Raw genomic sequence first — 16,761 nt, forward strand, 5'->3', positions numbered from 1 at the left:
GGCGCTGAGATTAAGGCGCTAGCCTCAATGATGCACGTCGTCCCGCGTTTTTCTCAGCCGCTTTAAAGGAGGTCCTGCGAAAAAGAGAGATTTTACACAACACTTTCGCGTTGCACTTTCGTGTTGTGTAAAATCAGAATCTCGCGCGTATGATCATGTAACTTTCATATGACCTACAGCTGCGGTCACAGCGGTGGTGGGAGTGGAACAAGGGGCAGTAAGGTTCTAAGACGGTCCGTTAAAATCGCGACCATTTTGGATGCACAGTACGCGAATGGGATTGATCTTGTAAGTAAATCTGCGCGAAGCCGAATTATAGACTTCGGTGACCCGACGACAAGGGCTCTAAGTTGGCCACCGCCAGGACTCGTAATGAAGCCCCTGGGCAAGTGTAAGTGCGCGCAAACAAAGAACGCTGGGCCACGCATATAGAAGCCCGACGAGAGTAAAACTCTTTTCCTGTCCTCCCTCCCCCCCCCCCCCCCCCCCCCCCGCCTCTCTCCTTAGTTAAGCGTCACGCTGCAAAAACACCTTTCTTTTCTCTTCTTGGATGTCATTTCTCTCCAAGGCGCTCCCTGCGGCCACATTATTTGCGATTCTCTTAACCAAACGTGAGGCCCGAAAGCCAGCCCCGCCGCGCATGTAACCACCCCTGGAGCCTGGCGTCTTTTCTCGCAGGCCGTCTCTTCAAGCGGCCACTCATGAACGCGCCGCTGTGGACGACGGAACGCCCTGGCGTCGCTCGCTAACTGTGATGCAGTGGGAAAAGAAGCAGCTTTGATCAGAAATTATTTAACGACGCTGCGGCTTTTCGCGCGTCACGCAGCGGAAGGCGACCGCCGGCCAGCTGAGAGCGGCGCAGGCGCAAGGCGCTCGTGAGAAGAAAAAGGCTAACTGGATTATATAGGCTCTTCAGATATTGTTTAGGGGAGGTGGCTCGGCAACGGCCGGCGGCGAATAACGTGAGCTCCTGCGCTGCGTGGCTCGCCGAGCGGAACATATTTAAGACTGCGCCTCTCGGCGAAACAGCGCTAAAGGCATTTCTGCAAGCATGGCGACAGAAGGGCGGCTCTTGCTTCTCCTTCGGTGCGTTTCTTTCTTCGCCGCTCGCAGGAAACGCGGAGGAAATTCGAGAAAAGGAAGCGGGCGGGCTTGGGTCGTCCGTGCCCGAGAATCCGAACATCGTGCACGGCGCGGTTGGAGCGTTTCGGCTTGGACTATTTTTTGTTTTAAACACTGTGTCCTCGGACGTGATGTTGAACGAGACGCCCTCGATGGGCAAGAACAAAACAATACTGCGGTTGCCGAAAAAAAAAAAAAAAAACACGGAAGAAGAAAGCGCCTCCTGGAGAACGGAGACAGGACCAGGCCGAAGGGCGAGTGGTTGCATGGATGGAGACATTTCAAAAAAAAACCTTTTTGGATGCAGATTTCCTGCGTTGCATTTGACTTTTGAGCCCGGGCGGCTTGGGACGGAATCGATATTCCATTGCTATTCCTGTCGGGTAGGAGGAATTGAAGAGAGCGCGCAACCACTGGAGACCCCACAGCGCGCAGACAACGCGAGAAAGGAGAATAGGAAGGAAACAACAACGGAGCCACCGGAAAGACGAGGAAAAAAAAAAAGAAAACGCGGCAGCGACCCCAGGGAGAGGGATGGAAAATATAGCAAGAAGCGAGTGGAATAGGAAAGCGGAAGCCTAGTGTCGCCTAAGCGGAAGAAAAATTAACGCCGCGGAAGAAAGGACGCCTTCCCTGATCGGCTGTTGCTTTGCCTGACGGAGCGCGCAGCGAAGCCCCTCGAGGGTAGGAAAGACAAGGGGACCTCGCGTCGGCGGCAGCGTCGCCTGTCGAGCGCCCCTTCTCGGGGCTGGGAGAAACGCGGGCCTCGCGACCGCAGCCTGACTGGCAAGCGCCAAACATCCCGTCGTTGTCGTGTCCGTCTGCGACGACCATAAACAGGATTGAGCCGCAAATGCTCGCGTGCGCGCTCCCCGCCCGTGGGGAGGAAAGAGTCGCCAGGCGGCTACGCGCGCCAACACGACGCACTAGCAAAGTGGGAGCCCCGGCGTGGAGACTGTGTGCACAACAAACGGGAGCTGCGCGATTCATGTATTCTTTTCATTTTTGGCCCCTTTCCTTCATCTGTTGCATCACGGAATAAAGTCGGAAGGCATGTTAGAGGTGGTCGAAGGAGCGAAGTCACGTCATTTGTGAGCCCTCTGGCCGAGTCGATGCTGTTGCAAAAAAAAAAAAAATCTAGAAGACAGCATCAAAGCAACAGGATTGTTAGAACAACGCTGGTTCGGCCTAGTGCTCCCGTGTTACATTCGTTAAAGGGGCGTTCCATCAGTGCAGTCTTCAACTGATTGTTCGGTGGTGCCAGGTTGAAATATTTTTTTTATGCTGGCCTATTTTTATGACGCTTTTATTGCCAAGTAAGAGATCGAGAATGACTTATGATCCACTCCTTCCCATAATAATACATCAAGATGCAGCCCCACATGCTTCTATAGAGGGACAAGCTTTTCTCGTAACTATTTCTGTTAAATAAATAAAAAAAAGATACCGCAGACATTGCAGGAATGGTTGACCGACCCCTAACCAGTCAACAATGCTGCGTTAGCCAGGCTCGCCACAGCCCTCGGCCTCATGGAAGAAAATGACAAGGTAACAGCAGACGGTCGCGTCCTCAACCAGATACCATGCCTCATGAAAAGCCCGAGGCAACGAGGATCCGGACAATAGGCTAGAGAGTTAAAGTTTTATCTCTCCGTCTCTCCGACAGTCGCTCTTTAATACACAGGCTTAGCGAGTGGAGGTAGTTGTTCTGATAGACTTCAGCGCGCATTTTTTTGGGCCCAAGTGTCCAGCATTCGCCAAATCCACAACTGCAAGCGTCCAGCACGGATCATATCTCGGACGAGAGAAGGGAATGGCTCCCGCGTTAGAGCACTTCCAGTGCCATCATGGCCCGGCCAAAGCTGCGGACACCAAGCAGCACAAGGGGGGAATGAAATAGGGGCGCCAAAAATTGTCGAAAGCCAAGCGGCAACGTCGGCAAGTGTGAGCAGAATACTGCCACAGCTGCAGCGAACTCTGTATGTATATTGCAGGATTCCTATACGAGGAGATTTCGTAGGCGTAAAGTGCGCGACCTCCAGAGCCAGTTGGACGAAAGAAAACAGAGGGCCTGTGCACTCATGACCACGCGCAGCACACGATCTATGGAATTTATTTTCCAATGTCGCACGTTTCCTGCATGTAAACGAAACACGATAAGAGAATATGGTGTTCCTAGATTTCCCGGACCTGCGATGATACTTTTTATTTTACAATACTTTTCTTCTTCTTATTACTATTACATGAAAAGGAGTTGCAGTCACCATTGCAAGCGAGTAAACCTCTTTCTTTAATTTTCTTTTCAATTAAATATATATATATATATATATATATATATATATATATATATATATATATATATACGGATCCAACGCCTATCACTATAGTGAGTTGACAGCTTCCCTTCTTATAGTGAGTGATAACGTCCTCTCAATATAGTGAGTTGGCTTCGGTTTCTACGAGAAGACAAGCTCGTCTTGCGTTCTCGTCACGCTGGGCTCGTTATTTCGACCGGTCTTCGCGTGCCCACTTAGCGACGTGGTTTAATTAAGATCCTCGAAACTTCTCCGTTCTCTACATTTACACGTGTCAACACCAGCTGGCTGATTACCGCTGTACCTGCCATAGTCCTAGTTTACGGCTTGCGCCTTGGACATCCTACGCGTATAGGCCCCATTGTTTTGCGCGCTCGATATATAGGCCGACTTTCTGAGTAGTCGGGCACGCCGCGTCGATCCCCTCTGTTGGTACGCATTTAATTTCCGCGAGTGCTTCTCAACTGCCACGTGCCTGCAATTTCGCCTTCTGCTGCTCTCATCGGAAACGTCGGCACTTCTTTAGTTCTTTATTCAGCATGTCTAAACGCATCGGACAACGGTGCGCCCTTACCTAGGCCCAATTTGAGCCGCGCAGCGAGCTTATTATATGTTTTCAGTTGTTTTTTTATGTTTGGGGGCGTTCGGGTATAAGGCTCATTTTGCGAAATTACCTGACGCAGCTGGGTTCAACGTACAAAGGCCGCGAGGCTCCATTATGTGTTTGTTCGTACGTCGGCAACACTCCAACGCGCTCGATATTATGAAAGCCTGGGAAAGTTGCGTATTTTTTTCTCGATATTTTGACATGGTTCTACTTTCCCGCGTTGCCGCATAATATATTAATGTTAAAGACAAAATGTAGCCGCTACATTTCGCATGCATGGGACCAGCCTTACAAGAAAGGAGAGCTCCCGCTTTGGCCACTGCGGACAAAACAAACGCACACAACAGCGGATGCTTTGTTTATTTGAAAATAAAACAGAGGCAAAGTCTCTAGTTGATTCGCAATGAAACAACGTGCTTGACGCTGCTGAAATAGGAACGACGGAGTCCCATCCACCGGCACGTTGCATGCGTTCTACAGTGGGTTTCGTTTTCATGTCCCTAAATCCTCCGTCTTCTACTGGTCCTTCTCACCTTTACCCATCAAGTCCTAAGCGATTTTCTTTAGCTGAGTTCGCTGCCCTAATTCCAATGAACGATCTATAAATTACACGTCCGTCGATATTGGTAAAATGTACTCATAATGGTGCAAACCGACAATGAGATATGTGCTAAGGAGAACCTCTCTAGAGCAGATGTCCCAAAATGACGGGTGTTCCTTTCCTGCATATAAATTACGACAGGGCGAACGTGAGGACTAAACCTAGAAGTTGTGCGAAAACATTCTACACAGACGGTTAACATATGAGACAGAAATGACATAACCCATAATGTTTCATTTGTTTCCCGTAAATGCGAATTAACATAATTTATACTACCGCCACGCGGCTTTTAAATCGAAGGAAACATCCTGGGGCCAGGGCCCGAATTCATAAAAACTTCTTACGCTAGAATTGTTCGTAAGAAATAATTTCAGCCAATCCGTATGGCAGACATATCATTAGCGAGGGCGGCCAGCCGATGGCAAAGCGAACGAAAGAAAAGATTTGTGAATCTGGGGCCAGATTTACAAAGCTTTTCTTTCGTAAGTTCACTTGGCCATCGGCTGGCCGCCCTCGCTAATGATATGTCTGGCATCCGGATTGGCTGAAATTATTTCTTACGAACAATTCTAGCGTAAGAAGTTTTTGTGAATTCGGGCGCTGAAGAATCCCAAAATATTCTTAAAGGCTGCCAAGTTCCGCAGCGGTTTAGTTTTAGACAAACAGCAGCAAATCGTCACTCTGACAACGAACTCCTACGCGCTGATTATGTTTTTATATTCATCTAGAGTTCGCCTACTTTTCGCCTCTTAAAACTTCCCCCTACGCTGTAGCCTCGCTCATAAACCATTCATCCACCCCATTTGACGTGACACTGAATAAATTACTATTACGAAAAAAGCCCAAGAAGTCGCGTACATATGTGCCCATTGTTTAAATAAGCTATACTATTGTCACTGCAACGAGGAAGCACTTACCTCGCCGTTATCATACTTCATTTCTCGGACAGCTAGTGAAAGAAGCCTTCACTATGCTTTGGCTAATGATCTACAACTGATTGCAATTTTTCAACGTTGACTGAGTAAATGAAAGCTAAATGAAAAATTGCGCAAGCTTAACTTTCCGTCTTCCTAAGGAAGATTCGCCCGGTCAACTTTAATATTTCTCGCAGCTTCACCGAGTTTCAGGGGGATTCTCTATTTTCCTTATTATTTGATTGTCCCGTTGCGTAATCGAAGGTCGCATCACTGAAATTGCCGCTCACCTAGGCCATGCACGAAATTTATCCGAAATTGAAGAGGGAAGAGGACGGGAAGAGATGATGGGCGATATCCAAAAAACGAGAAATGCTGATAAGGAGTAATGGCGGACAAGAAACAGAGCGACCGTGAAGAAAACAGGGGCGAAAGCGAGGAACGAATATCCCCCCCCCCCCCCCCCCCCCCCCGCCCCCCATAAGTGAGAGTGGCAACAGCGTGTGCACGGGGAAGCCATTTGCGATACAGTAGAAGCCCGACGTGGCGTGCGTATACCTGTTGCGCAATCGCTTTCGCATTAGCTGTTGCACTATGCAGGTAAACGGAGCACTCTCCCATTGATCAGCATTGTATCACCATCTCTTTCTCCATTTCAAGATCATTTTCGAACATTAGCTCTATTCCTTGCGCTCTCAGCTACAGCGAATTTGGAAAACCGACGAAAGGCCACCGTGACGGGTAAAAAAAGAAATGCGAGACGTTTTCGCGTCGCATCCAGAGTTATTGCTCGAATGATTCAACAACTTGCGTTCCCTGAAGGTTGCGCAACACGCTGCTTCCTAATAAGATTATCTCAATATGAGGCTCTAAAGGCAACGTCGTCCGGGCGAGGCAATCTGTGCTGCGGAATAGCCGGCCAGTTTTCTCCTTCCGATCCCCGACAATTGTTGCGCGCCAAAGAGTAAAGATGATATTACGAGGCCTCGGCGCTAATGTTTGTGGAGCCGGGGTCCGTGAGGTCGGGAAAAGCCGGCGTCTCTATTGACCTGGAAGGATTATGAGAGGCTACCGGCAGGCTCGACGTAGCGCCGGTGCAGCCATAAAAGAGCGGAAACGAGATCTCGACTGCTGCGTTGACGTACATTGGCAGCAGCCAAGCCGTTACTACAGCATTGAAGCTTTTCGGGAAAGAGGTACGTGGGGAGAAAAATAGCGGGCGCTGATCGCAGGTAATGCCAAAGTGAACGGGACAAAAAAATAAAAATAAATAAAACACGCCAAACGCAGTGGGCGGTTCAGGAAGCGATATTTTTTTTTTCGGCGGGCGTATTACACTAAGGCCTCTCACTAAAGATAAAGAACAAATTTTGCGGAAAGTGCCGCAGTCGTTTCGAATGAATTTTCTCCAAACATTGCGCAATGTGATACGGATCCGTAGGAGGGTCCTTTTTATGATGATTTTTCGTGATGATTTTGTTGTACGCTACACGTCTGACCCTCCATTGGTCACCGGCCTTTCTGAGTTTATTTGAATATTACTTTGTATAATATTATTTCCGCGGTATAGTGGCTCGATCGTCGAACGGCACCAAGAATAGCGCTCTGGAAAGCTTCCAAGAATGGTTATTACAAAACGTACCGCACCAGTTCCCGAGTGCCGCGGGTCCCTCGATGGCTGCGGTATAAAACGACTTAAGCCCGCTTCTCCGCACCCCTATATGAGATCTTCGAGTAAGCCTCCTTCAGAAATTGAATACCATAACGGGAAGGTAATCTTCGTTGGCTTTTTGAAAACTCTTCCGCCGTCCCAGGAAGGAAAGGAGAAGGCCCACGGAGCGGCGAGTCGGTGGCCGTTACCGATCTCGGGCGCCGAACCACCGCCGCACTCCGAGACCGTCTCACTCGTCTCTTTATTCCAGGTCTTCACTGCTGCGTGCCTTAAAGTCCAAGGAAAGCTCACAAAAGGAAACGGCGACGGGAATACGTAAACAGCGTACGTGGGAAAACTGCGAGACGATTCCGGCTTTTGCCCGTGGGGAGCTCAGCGCACGAGCGTCATTCTTTGAGCGGGGTTTGCATGGCAGCACGGCCAGCCGTTGGTGGGTGGGGGGGAAGCACCCGGACTTGGAGTTTGGGCGTATACATTTAGGGTAGCGTCTTTTCCGGTTAGAAAAAGGATCGCTTGACGCGAGCTCCGGAAGTGAGCTGGTTTGGCGGTAGCGGTTTATACTAACCTCCCTCCCTCTTTCAATCTCTCTCTCTCTCAAGCACGCACGCACGCACGCACGCACGCACGCACGCACGCACGCACGCACGCACGCATGCACGCACGCACGCACGCACGCACGCACGCACGCACGCACGCACGCACGCACGCACGCACGCACGCACGCACGCACGCACGCACGCACGCACGCACGCACGCACGCACGCATGCACGCACTATAAATAAAAAAATAAAAATAAAAACTGCTGATATCGAGACCACAAAAAACTCTAAAACCCGTGATACGACTACCCCAAATCCGCTAAAACGTCGCTAAATGCTGACGACAATCAGAATCAAGTTCAAAATATGTTTGATTGCGTCTATGTAAAGCACAGTTTTAAAAAAAGTACACTTGACAGGAAAGTCTGCCTTTTTTCTTCCATAATGGAATAAAAGATACAAATTATCAATATCAATAGGCGCTTTTTTGTGCGTCTGTGAAGTGCGGAAACATACTGCAAAACGAAACTAAAAAAAAAAAAAAGAGCATGCTTCCGTGAACTAAAATCACTGGCCGGAAAAACAGGCTGAACAACGGGGTAGTGATTACAATTACAGAATAATGTTCTCTCTTTCATCTTGATATGGTCATGCATTCTCTGCGTATATTTGTTTGCAATTGGGCTGTGTCTAGGGTCAGTGCCATCGCCGACCTCGTAGAACTCCATTGTGCCGATTTTGCGCAATTTATCGTTTCTTCAGAGAGCAGCCCGCGGAGTAAAGATGACACTTGTGATCGCAGTGACCATTCTGTTTCCTAACTTGGATTTATTTACATTCAGCTGGCTGAAAAACCGGCTCAACTTCCGCAGTGAACCATGGCAACATCAGTAATGATAAAGAAAAATTAGCCAACTCCCAGAAGGGGTTTCTGTAAAAGGTATTTTTGTATTTCTTCACCAAGTCCCAGAAGAAAACCGTGTCTTCCATCAATCAGTCTCGAAGCGCTGGCTGCTGTAGCCATTCCTTCCTGAATTTGGAATGTATTTCCCCAGAGTCATTTCACGAGGCAAGATCCCCTAAAGCGCGTCTGCGATAATGGCGAAGAGCGAAACTGCTGTAGCTATATTTCGGAGGAGGCATGGAGGCATGGAGGAAGTAATACGAAGTACACTGCTTGTGGATGATGATAATCCCCTCTTACTTCCGAAGGAGCACGAATAACCTACATGTTTGCGACATGCGAAGCGCAAATTATTGGAAACAAACTCAGTTCAGGCAGCGCAGAAAACCGCTAAATTTAACGAGAAAACAGCTAACTTGGCAACACTGGCACGCACGCACAGACAGACAGACAGACAGACAGACAGACAGACAGACCAATACGACGAGTGGCGCAGGCTAACACTCCCATTGATCGGTTGTGAAAAAAAAAATACATTTATTTAAATACCCTCAAATGGTGCAAGGAGGGACAGCCGTCAGCGTACCTTAATTGGTAGAGCATCGCATGCGTTGTGTGGAGACCGTGGGTTAGACTCCCACAGGCGGCAGGGTTGTGTATACTTTAAGTTTCATTTCAGTCTTCCTTTCTTAAGAATGTGCAGTTTATTTTAAATTTAACCTACCTTCATTCTTAAGTAAACATTAAAAAAAATCTTGCTGTCTCTCCTTACCCCTTACCCAAACTGGATATCCATCTTCCGGAATTGTACAGGGCTATTTTTCTGGGCTTCTTGAGATACAGTTTGCCCGTACTGACCAACACTTGCCAGACACAACTACGTGCTCTACAGGCTATTCAAGTTCGGGCTCTAAGGGTTTGTCTAAAGACCTGTAACAGAGGAACTTATTTTAGAATGCCGACATCACAATCCACCGCAGCGGAGGGCGATGAGGGCACTGTTGCAGTTTTTAAGGGCAACAGACTTGGACAAGCGGCTGTAGCCCGGACAGATATTTATCGTGCTGCAAGTGCTGCTGTGATGTGCCACCTGTGACCGATTGTGGTTGTGTATCTGTGCTCCTTTCTTTCTCTATCTCTACTTTCCTGTCACTTTACCTCCCCCTGCCCTCTCTCCTCAGTGCAGGGTAGCAAACCGGATCGTCCCATCTGGTTAACCTCCCTGCCTTTCCCCTTTCTTCTCTCTCTCTATCTTCCGGTTAACCTCCCTGCCTTTCTCATCTCTTTTATCTCTCTCTTTCTCTTAATAAAAATGAAACAGACAGGATTGACTGAAATTTGATGTAAAGAAAAATTCTAGCTTAAGAGCTTTTTGCGATTACGGGCCCAGATCCTCGGCGCCACGCATCTCCCACAGCCTATCTCGCAGGCCCATAGACCGCAGAAAACGAACTAGCGCACTATAGCTGCCTTTAGCGCAGACATCCGTAGTGACCACTGTCACCAATATATTTTGTTCTCACAGTGGGCGACCGTTCATCTTGAGATGCGCACTGCACGACATTTGCCAATCCACACCGTAACGCGGACTAATAAAGATCAGCCTCGCATTTGCCTGATCGCTACCGCAGATGTCACAGGAATGACTACAGGCTGTTGGAAGAAGAAATGAATAAAGCCTAGCAAATAAGGCACCAAGCCACAAGTGGTAAACTTTCTTCACTCCGTCGAAGTCCACGCAAAAAACGAAGCTGCAACTAAGGGGTCATTGCGTGTGGACAAAAGTTCGTGAAAGTGGTCGGGTTCCACAAGGTTAATGCTTATCACGCACCATGGGCCACGTTTATATACCTGCGGCATACGTTTTCGAGAGTGGGGTCAAAACTTATCCGCAGTTGTGGGGCAGATCGAGCAGTTTGGTTGACCCGAATTCTAGTCTCTGTATTTAGTACAAACTATAGATGCTGTAAAGAATGGCGGCTCTTGGAACGGCTGCTATCATGCTCTGCAAATTGACAGAAAATGGAGTTAAAGGGATCATTAAATACGTTCGATTCTTTTTATATATACACGAGTCCCGAAAGCATGATAACGTGGGACTGGTCGTATGCTATAATCCCCGTCGAAATGAAATCACATTCGCAGCGACTCCAACCTAGAGAACAAAGCTCACGTCAGCAGAACGTCGATTATTGCTTCATAAGAGGCAAACAATGGGGTTCTTAGTACCGGATTGGCAACATCTGTCAATATTGCGCCCTCATGACGACTGCTAGCCCATAGCACCTTCCCTACTGCAGACAGGTGTATAGGTTATATTGAGCCGAGAGAAGGAGCAGTCGGCCGGAATAGCATATATCTCGGGCCTGCTGCTCCTCACCGGGGAAATGAGAAACGCGGGGAAAGGAAGATGGCAGGCGACGGTGCAATAGCAACGCACCACAGTGAGGCATCGATGCAATGCAGGGCAGCTAAGCGGAACTACTTCTGCTTAACGGCCCTGCTTTTCTATGCATCATATACCCAGCTCCCTGTTACTCGATCGAAACCTACGTGTTAAGTATTGGGTTCGCTAAAGTGCTAAGAGTATGCTTTCTAAAAATCGGCCACTAAAATTTCATGAATTCGAATGACAACCGGTGGCACATTGTGAAAATGCACCAAAAATAACTACAGCTAAATTAAAATAACAGTTTTTTCAGAGCTAAGCAATGTTGGCGGCAATTTACGACCGACAAACTACGCAGGAATTAATGAATAAAACTGTCATAAGTTAGGAAATTCATTATTTAAGTACAGGAACAGCATCCGATCTCCTGCACTGTACACAAGACGTCCGGAAGTACATGCAGCGTGGATAACATCTGAAAAATAATTGGCTTTTAGCCATAGGCCGTAGAAATTACTTTTTTCGGATATCAAACGAAAATTCTCATGTTTCGCTTTAGCTTTAGCGAGTCTTATCGGTGTGAACAAAAAAAAAAAAGTTAATTTTCTTTTAGTACGATCGAACGGATTACAAAAGAACTCATCATGTCGTAAGTTATTCATACGTAAGTAGTGTTTTACATGAGGACAGTGAAAAGTGGAAATAAATCTGGGCCCGTATTCGCAAAGAGCTCTGACGCTGGAAATGTTCGTAAGAGCGGCTTACAGCCAGTCCTTTTGCTGGACATACTATTAACGAAAGTTTTGTGAATTCGGCCCCGGTTGTCGGATTCGACAACAGGGGCCGTTGTGGAATTCGAACCCTGTCTTCGCTATGTCTCATGCGCCTGCTGTGTCCGTGTTGTAGCTCCTGCGCTGCAACAAATTCGTAGTGTTTTACATTAGCCTGCTACAGGTCCACCACAAATGCAAAACAACTTCACCTCGCGCATCGCGAGCCCTGTCACCACACGATAGTTTCTTTGAGAATGTTTCTTTGTTCCTTGCGAACGCCCTTGCCAAATGTTATATTATACGTGCACTGTGATAACACGGCTGAATGAGAATCAAAAGCTCTGTGACATCGCATCATTGTGCTCTAAGATTAGCGTTCGATAACTGTGATGCTGCAATCGTCTACAAAACCTGGGCCCGAATTCACAAAAGCTTTTTACACTAGAGTTTTTCGTAAGGAAGAATTTCAGCCAATCCGGATGCCAGACATATCATTAGCGAAGGCGGCCAGCCAATGGCATAGCGAACTTACAAATAAAAAGTTTTGTGAATCTGGCCCCTGATTCCCAGAGAAAAAAAAGCGAAAAAAAAAAAAGACCATCTTAGTTTACTAAGCCAAAACAGTAACTCCTTTTAAAAGCAACACACTTACCATTTGTTCATTCCTCGCCTCGTTGTACTATTATGAGTTTCCTGTGAAAAACAGTAAGCCACTTGGCCTAGAAGCTGACATTTCTGCAATACGAGCACTAATGAAGTCATGGCAGAAAGGTCACGCTTCATGGGCAAGAGTGCTACAAATTGACCGCTTAGAAAATTTCTCTCGCTTTGATGAAACAAGGTTCATGGCACATCACGAAAGTGCCAAAGCGGTCGCATGGATAGTTGCAAGCGACCTCGGGGTTGATCGCTGTTCAGGAGGTCTCAGACATAAGACCGCGCTGCAACTTGTAATGCTGTACGAAGGGTTAATGTCTAGGTCTTGTAGCTTACAGTGGCTTTAATCAAAGTTATGCCGAGATGGCTTTGGAAAGAAACATAACAGGTCACCGCGGCTTATTAATACCGTCTGTAATCAGCGAAGAACGCCACTTTGTGCAAGGCTGTGGCACTCATTGCCAAAGTCAGACAGCTATAGGCGTTATTCAATGCCTTCATAGTGTAGTCAGATGAAGCTTCTACGAATTTTCTGAGAGAGAAAGAGACTGCCTGATATATAGATGCGTCTCTTCTTGCTTATGGACCCTGCGCACCTTTGACAGCCAGCGGAATCGTATCTGAGCGAGGCCTCTTGGCCCTTGGAATAATGGACAGCTCCCCAGATTTCCCTAGAACGCCTACCACGTGTCCGCGGCGCTGGACAGCGTCTGCCTGGAATGAGTGCACGAGGCTGGGGGACTGGCTGGGTACCCGCCTAATAAGGGCGCCACTTCCCTATGCCGCGGGGGCGACGGGAAGTGCTGTGGCTCACCTTGTCTCTGATCTGCTGCCTCATCTTCTCACGTTCTTCCTCCATCCGCCGGTGCTTCTCCTTTCGTCTTTCCTCGGCTTCCCGTAGCGCCTCGAGCCGCTCCTGCTCCGCTTCGGCTTCGGCTTCTTTGTCTTCCGAGGTCTCCCCGTCCCCTCCGATCTGGCCTGCAGCAGGGTAAAAAAAAAGAGGGACAAAGCAGGGCCGTCAGTGGAGCGCTCACGTGCAGGGACACACCGTGCGCGGTTTCGAGAGCGCGCTGACTTGTGGACTGGAGCAGCCCCACGCCGCCGAATGCCGCCGGCCCTTTGGGATGGCGAGCCTGTCTGGCGCCAGGTGTTCGTGGCGCAGGCTCCTACTTTTCGATCTCAACTGCGCGCACAGCGCCCGGGTCCTGCTGGAGGGGCGCCTCGCGCTCAGCGCCGCGGCCGGCGGCCCGCGGAAGGCGCCGCCGGCGCCGCTCTTTGTGCGCGGGGCCGCGCGGCACCAGTTGCGCGATACGCGTACGCTTCGCACCGACTCGACAGCGGGCACAAGTCGCACAACGGCGGGCGTGAAAAAAAAAAAAAAAAAAAAAGCAAATAAAAAGAAACCTACTTCTAATTATTCCGAGTGTACGCGGGACTGTTTCAAAAGAGAAAACAATTTCTACTTAAACTTTTCCGTTAACTAAATTTTACGAAACTTCCCCGCAATGTTCGTGGCTTGAAGACACGAAAGAGAATTCGAATTTCGCAGGGCTTAATGCGGCACCGACAAAAATTCTTCTTCCAACGCGTCTTGCAGCTGGGGCGAGTCACTTATGAATTCCAAACACCTGCTCGTCTCACGTGTTTCACTCTCACGAAAGAACCCTCGATTGCGCTCCGCAGTATTGAGGGAACGAGAAAATGTCTGTCTACTTTTCTTTCTAGAGAAAGCATTCCTTACTGCGACCTCTATCAGGCTTTGTGCGACTTCAAACATAACTGGAATCTCAGATTAACACAGCGTTGAGAAAGAAAAGTGAAACTGAGCCTTTATTCCGTCTCGAAAAGTAGCGTTTCTTTTCATGTCAGTTTCAGTCATGGCGGCTTCTATCCTCATTCCCAAGGATCTTACGTAATTTAACGTGTTCTCCATGCGTTTTACTTGCAGGTACAAACTTGCATACCACCACTTTTTAATAAAAACTGTGTTATATGGATTTTTTTGCTGGTACATTGAGTTTACAAAATTCACAAACTGAACTGTACATGCTCCGTTCACTCTAAATGCTGCTGCTAGAACGCGTTGTGTAATATTCACCGTGTTACCTGAAAATGTAGACACCTGCCGTGGTTGCTCAGTGGCTATGGTGTTGGGCTGCTGAGCACGAGGTCGTGGGATCGAATCCCGGCCACGGCGGCCGCATGTACTTAGATTTAGGTGCACGTTAAAGAACCCCAGGTGGTCCAAATTTCCGGAGTCCCCCACTACGGCGTGCCTCATAATCAGATCGTGGTTCTGGCACGTAAAACCCCATAATTGAATATATATATATATATATATATATATATATATATATATATATATATATATATAAACATGCTAAACGACTTGCAGAAAAAAAAAGCACAGACATTATTCAGAGAACGTGGTTTGTTTGTGCACGGGTCTCTGCGATTTATGCGATCAGCCCGAGGCGCGAAAGTTCTCAGGTTTTTTACTCTAGCATGTAAATTTGGTGCGAAGCTCATATTTCTATTGTGGATCCAACTTTACCAATTTCACTGACACCTTTACGTGAAGTACGCGCGCATCTGCAAAGTTATTACTCACAAAGAATGCATCGTTTTGCCTAGGCAGACTTTCTTCGTGGAATTCGTTCGGTGCATGCGGTTACTCGTTCGCACCCGTACTTCGGCCAGTTTCCCTTTTAAGGTTCGGAGCTCACGCACAGCTTTTACACCGGCGCTCAAGCATTGTGCTGAACTCGCGCCCGAAGGTTAAACCGGGGGGGGGGGGGGGGGGGGGGGGGGAATTAATAATGCCGAAAGTCCAGCAACTAATAAGCACACCAAAAGGAACGCAACTCACAAAAAGAAAGGAATCCCGGAGAGAAAGCAAAACACAAGTGACCCGAGGCCCGTGCTACGCGCACGCGACGCTCGATACGAGAGTGCTTTCCCTGCGCTGAGCCTGCCGGCGATCGGGACCGATTTTCAATCACTGCGAGGCCCTGGCGTCCTCGTGGAAAGCTGGCGCGACCCTCTCGTCCGTTTTGCGTGCACAGAGCATTTAAGACCCCCTAGAACATCGAGCGTAGCGAGGTGCTTACACGCAAGAGATGTACAAAGAATGAACTTTCCACTTTTGCGTAATCCCCCCCCCCCTCACTCTACGGTTTTGCACGACGTAGACTGCTGCGAGCTGCCTAGATACGCCTCGCGCTGACAGAGGACAGACGAAAGAAAGTGTCCTCCTGAAGGAGTAGTTCCTGCAGCTCTAATGTTGGTCTGGCTCTAATCTTGGGCTGCAGGCAATTTTCTTTTTCTCCTATATTACCAGAGAAAATAGATAGATAGATAGATAGATAGATAGATAGATAGATAGATAGATAGATATACAGATAGATAGATATTGAGAAGCGAAGAGGTCGGCTAGAGGAACTTTGTCCTACTGCTCCGAGTAGGAGAAGTGGGGGGGGGGGGGGGGGTGAGGAAAAAAAGGAAGCAGAAAGAGAGAGAGAGAGAGAGAGAGAGAGAGAGAGAGAACGCCGTGCCTCGATGCTTACCTGGTGGGCAGGGAAGCTTTTCTTTATGTCAAAATTAAGTCATCATAGTTTTTTTTTTCTGGATCGGGCAGTCTCTCTCAACTTGTATGGAGGTTGGCTTGGAGAATATGCTGTCACGTATCATGTATACGCATATTTGAATGGGTCGAGCAGCGCGAACGGCGCTATGGATGAGAACTCGGCCTACAGTTAACTACGTGCGACTTATTACAATGTCGACCATGACCATGATCAGGAATACGAAACACAAGGTTATTTGCTGTGGCTGAGCAATATGCGGGACTTCGATAACATGCTTATAAAATGTTGTGCATCACGCGCGTGACTTCGCCGATAGAAACTTACAAAACATGTTTAAGTGGCGGAAAGCACTTTTCTTCTGCGTTACCCGCCGCAGTGGTTCAGTCAGCTAAGGCGTTGCGCTGCTGAGCACGAGGTCGCGGGATCGAATCCCGGCCGCGGCGGCCCCATTTCGATGAAGGCGAAATGCAAAAACGCCCATGTGCTTGCGTTGTAGTGCACGTTAAAGAATCCCAGGTGGTCAAAACTAATCCGGAGCCCTTCACTACGGTGTGCCTCATAATCAGAACTGGTTTTGGTACGTAAAACCCCAGAAAGAAGAAAGACTTTTCTTCTGCGAGGTAAACGTTCCTAGGTTAGAGATAAGCGTCGCTTACGCGTGGAGCAGTCTCCGACAAAGT

The 16,761-nt window shown here is 48.3% G+C and overlaps 1 protein-coding gene across 1 annotated transcript in view; it reads right to left on the reverse strand.

Annotated features, from left to right (window-relative positions):
* Window positions 1-16,761, reverse strand: part of LOC119459217 (complexin-like) — a 160,804-nt gene that overhangs the window by 16,141 nt on the left and 127,902 nt on the right. Inside the window, 1 exon segment of the mRNA XM_037721040.2 lies at window positions 13,309-13,472. Within this exon segment, the coding sequence (XP_037576968.2) occupies window positions 13,309-13,472 (164 nt within the window).

The sequence above is a fragment of the Dermacentor silvarum genome, chromosome 1 (assembly GCF_013339745.2).
Source record: "Dermacentor silvarum isolate Dsil-2018 chromosome 1, BIME_Dsil_1.4, whole genome shotgun sequence".
Lineage (NCBI taxonomy): Eukaryota > Metazoa > Arthropoda > Arachnida > Ixodida > Ixodidae > Dermacentor > Dermacentor silvarum.